This window comes from Cibotium barometz, chromosome 37 (genome assembly GCF_041138505.1).
Source record: "Cibotium barometz isolate CiBa-2024 chromosome 37, ASM4113850v1, whole genome shotgun sequence".
In the NCBI taxonomy this organism is placed as follows: Eukaryota; Viridiplantae; Streptophyta; class Polypodiopsida; order Cyatheales; family Cibotiaceae; genus Cibotium; species Cibotium barometz.
In genome coordinates this window covers 29282729-29287377 of record NC_141082.1, presented here as the reverse complement: position 1 = coordinate 29287377, position 4649 = coordinate 29282729, and the positions used below count along the sequence as shown (strand labels likewise).

Below are 4649 nucleotides of genomic sequence, written 5' to 3'. Positions count from 1 at the left end.
CCTTTTTTTCATTCTTACCTTTTTCTTTGAGCGTATGTAATACAAACAAGTGAACTCTACATTTGTAGCATTTGAGACACCAAACATGCACTTTAGTGTCTTTAGATCACCTGCAAGATGCCATTCCACTGAGTAGTCTCCAAAACCAAACACATGTAGAATTTCACTTGCTTCTAATGTTAAACCACAATAGGAATATCTATTAGATTAAAAAACATCTTTAGGGTCTCATGATCCTCTTTTGGAACCTCAAATATTGCGAGTCACCAAATTTCATTTTCAGATTGAACACTCAAGTAACGAGGATCACCTGACTTTATGGGAAGATCCAATGCCCTTTTCATCAATGTCAAACTTACTCTTTCTATCTTTTAATTATTCACAATTTCACTCTCATCAAGTTTTAATACAAATTTCAGTGTGCCACCACATTCTTTAACATACATATCGTAGAAATTCACCATTGCAGCTTGCAATTTGTACACATCCAAGACATAATTGTTGTTTAAAGATTCAGATCAAAGGTCACATCACTAGTAAAATGCTTGAATACATGTGAGTGAACTATGTGTTTAGGCTCACTAATGAGTTCAAGGACATTGTTATTCAATTATTGCCTTGCTTTTCTAACACTAAAAGGACATGACAATGGAGTTACCCTTTTGTTTTGTAACATGGACTTAAAATCCACATCCATTTATTTGTAGATCATTGCATAGGATTTTCTACCATAGCCAACTTTGTCACAAATACCTTGAGCATTAGTTCTAGTAAATGCATTCTCCACATATTACATTTGTTCATGCATGAGATCATCACTAATTGTTTTGAACTTAGATTTCACCATCTGTCTTGACAAGACTTGTGAGAGTGCTCCATTGTCTTGTTTAAGGTTCTTCAACTAAATCTTAGTCTCGACATGTATGTGACGTTTGGAATTTCCACTATTTTTTGACAATTCAGTAAGTGGTCTTTGTTTCCTTACTCGTTCAAGTGCATCCAAATTAGAGGTGGGTCCATGTTTGATTGTCTTCTCTAATATCCCTTCTAATCTACTATTCTTGACTTCTAGACCCTTTTTTAAAAATTCCAATTCATGGTTCTACAAATAAAGAGCATGAACAACATCTACCAACTTATTGTATTCATTCTCCTTATACTAGACAACCGATCATTTAACTACTTGATCTGAGCTTCCTTTATCATCAGTATCCTTTGTGACGATATCTGAATGCTTTGCACCTAACTAGCAAGCCTTGTTGTGTAACCAAGCAAGCCATCATTGCCCTCACAAACATATTTGATTAAAGAAGTTAGGCTTGAAAATTTAGGTGGTTGTTAAGTGTAGGGGTAAATTGATCCTTCCACCCATATATCAACATGCTTTCTCCCTAATGCCTTGGCATGTTTCTCTTATATATAGAGAGGGGCTTACTCATCATCCATGTCTACATGAATAAATCGCTTCTTAGAATTGTTTATAACGTTTTGCAAATCATAAAACAATATTAAAATTGTAATTAACTCCTTTCTTTGTAAAAATATAAGTGCAGTAAAATATTATCATTAATTTTAAACACTTGTGTTTTAAGCAACATAAAACTAATGTCCTCTAAACATATCCATACCTCCATCGAGCACTATAGCAACACTTCTTGATGCAACAACACGTTAAAAAATCGGGTATAGAAAATCAATGAAGGCAAAGATGACTTTTTGGTTCCACTTAATGACACAAGAAAGTCAAATCTATCTTCATTGTTTATACGCGCTCGAAAAAAGAAACTTTTCAAAATACTAAGTTTACTTCAAGATATATATTCTCGTTCTTTTAAAAAATGCCACTTTTTTCAATCTACATCTTTGAATTCGTTGTTGTACTTATGTCAGAAATATAGTTGCACAATTACATACGTTAGAAATATTCTCATACTTGTTTTCTTACTTTATAGAGTATTAGCTTTTCTCATTTATGAATTTTTACTCACAGTGGTTGAAGTTACATAGAACTTAAACACATTAGAATAAAATAAGCATTGAATATCTATAGAAAATATGGAAAAAGGTGAATTTAAATTCTAAAAGAAGAGAGAAATCCAATATAATAATATGAAAAAAGGTGAATTTAAATTCTAAAGAAGAGAGAAAATATGGAAAAAGGTGAATTTAAATTCTAAAAGAAGAGAGAAATCCAATATAAATTCTAAAAGAAGAGAGAAATCCAATATAATAAAATTATTTTTTCACTTTTCCTAGATTCAAGGAAGAGAGAGAAAGCCCTTAAAGAACCCATTTGGAACACAAATTTTCCCTAATGATGTTGGGTTAGACGCTGATCTTGGATTTGAAGAGCTAAGACCCAAAATTATGAAACTAGTGACCATAGGTTAAATGCATGTGTAAACTTGTTTGTTGGACAAGTGATAAATTAACCTCTGAGCGAGCATACTTGACTGAGTAGATGGCCTCTGAGTCTAGAGAGCGAAGTCACAACCACTGAGTCAAGAGGAGCTGCACTGCATCTTTGAACTATGCATTGGCATGTGGTTCCCTTTAAGGGGGGGGATTGTTAGTCTTACACATAAAGGCAACAAGTGTGGCTATCCTAGGAGCATGCACATGCACATGCACATGCACTATTTTAAGTAAAAGAAGCACTTTTAGGCATATTTTTAGGAAACTTGTAAAAAGAAGCCTATGGAGGCTATATATGTAATTTCTCTCATAATGGAAGTTTCCCTCTTGTGTTCTATTCGTGTGTGTATCTTGCTGAGAGAGGAAGATGACAAGTACCTAAAGAGGAAGCTGAAGGCATAAAAAAGCAGAAACCAACTCAAGGGGTAGCTGAAGAATGGGAACGACCAAGGAAGGCCTAGCATGGCAAAGACCATCTGAAGGAAGAGCTGAAGAACAAGGACCATCACAAAAGAAGGGATAGATTAGTAATGCTAAAGAAAAAGAAGTTGAAGGACTTGAAGACGGTCAAGCAGAAGCATCAAGAAGTGCAGAAGAAAGCCTTTAGAACATTGAAGACGAAAACATCCTAAAAGGATAAGATATTGAAGAGGAAGATTTTCCAGAAGCAAAACCTGATTGTTTATGAGATTAGGCATAAAAGTTGAAAAGCTTGAGAAGCCACACAGTCACCCCTATCCCCACAACATATCCTAAACACAGGCCTGGGATGGAAGCCCATTCCTCAACCCATTGGAAAGCAGATGTTTTTCCTCCTTTGAAAACATCACCTTGAACCTCATGATTATAAGGCCCCTGCTGATCAGCAGTACTCTTATCACAATGCATATCCACACACAAGTCGGGATCACCCTTGTAGCTGTCTGGGTTTTCAAGTTGAGGTCCTGCTGGTACTTGCCCACTCAATTCAGGATTGAAAGAGACATTGAATACCTCCAGGAACGAAAGCTCCGAAAAAGCCATGGGAATCGATCCTTGTAGATGGTTGTACGACAAGTCAAGGGATTCTAAGCGAGTGAGTTTGGCAAGGCTAGGAGGGATGGGGCCTGACAGTAGGTTCCTGGAGAGATTGAGGTCATTGAGCCACAATAACTCGCCTATTGCATCGGGAATAGAGCCACTGAGCATGTTGGATGAGAGGTCTAGATACCCCAAAAGAGTTGACCCTGTGTAATTCACATTCTTAACACTCTGTAACGTAAAATCAACAACCGTTGGGTTGAGCTCTGTAATGTTAGTCCGCAGAGCAGGAAGGAGCTTGAGAGTATCTGGGATGGCACCTATGAGCTTGTTGTTGGAAAGATCAATAATTGTGAGTTGTGGTGCTGATTTGCCCAAGGAGGATGGAATAGAACCAGTGAGTTGATTGTGGTTGAGAAGGAGAATTTTCAAATTACCAAACAGACGAAAATCACCAAGGAGATCCTTAAGATCACCTTCAAGCTTGTTGAAGCTTAAGCTCAGAAACCCCAATGAACTAGAACTGATATTGTGGAAGGAAGCTTTGGTAAATTGGTTATTGGCTAGATTCAAAACCTGTAGATAGAAAATCATTGATCCTAGCTTCTGAGTTGGAATCTCCCCGTCTAGATGGTTGTTATTGAGTGCAAGTGCAGTCAATCCAGTTAAGTTGCCCATGGAAGCAGGGATAGGGCCTGTGAGATTGTTGAATGACAAATCCAACCAGGACATATCTGGACCCAAAGAGCCAACTTGTGAAGGTATACTGCCGGTCACGCCGTTGTACAGAAGATAGAGCTGTGTTGCTGATGACAGCACTTCCATGGTGAGATTACCGAATAACTGGCAGCAGCTCAAATCGAGAACGAAGAGCACCTGGTCGAGAGGGCGAAAGCCAGCCAAGCTAAAAGCAAAAGGATTGCTTGAAAGATAAAGCTTAGAGAGAGAGCTGAAACTGTGATGTGCAAGGCAGTGCCATAGTGGTTGGAAAGCTGAAAGATGGTTATCAGAGAGGTCTAAGACTTGGAGTGTTTGGTTGAGAAGAGAGAGGGCTAGTTCACATTGGAAATCTTGGGTGGCGAGACCCATGGAGCGTAATGTGAGGGTTTCTAGGGGGAGCCTGAAAAGCCAATTCCGGATATTGAAGGGAAGGAAGATGGGTGTGATGGGGGAGTCTCCAGAGAGTTGGAGGGAGCTGAGGTGAGTGAGAGCTT

At 38.1% G+C, this 4649-nt stretch overlaps 1 protein-coding gene across 1 annotated transcript in view; it reads right to left on the bottom strand.

The window, feature by feature from the left end:
- Positions 1 to 3079: 3079 nt before the first annotated feature.
- Positions 3080 to 4649, bottom strand: part of LOC147617138 (uncharacterized) — a 2753-nt gene continuing 1183 nt past the window's right edge. The window contains exon 1 of the mRNA XM_086776726.1: positions 3080 to 4649. This exon is cut by the window's right edge and continues 1183 nt beyond it. Coding sequence (XP_086632852.1) covers positions 3106 to 4649 — 1544 coding nt within the window. The 3' untranslated portion in view covers positions 3080 to 3105.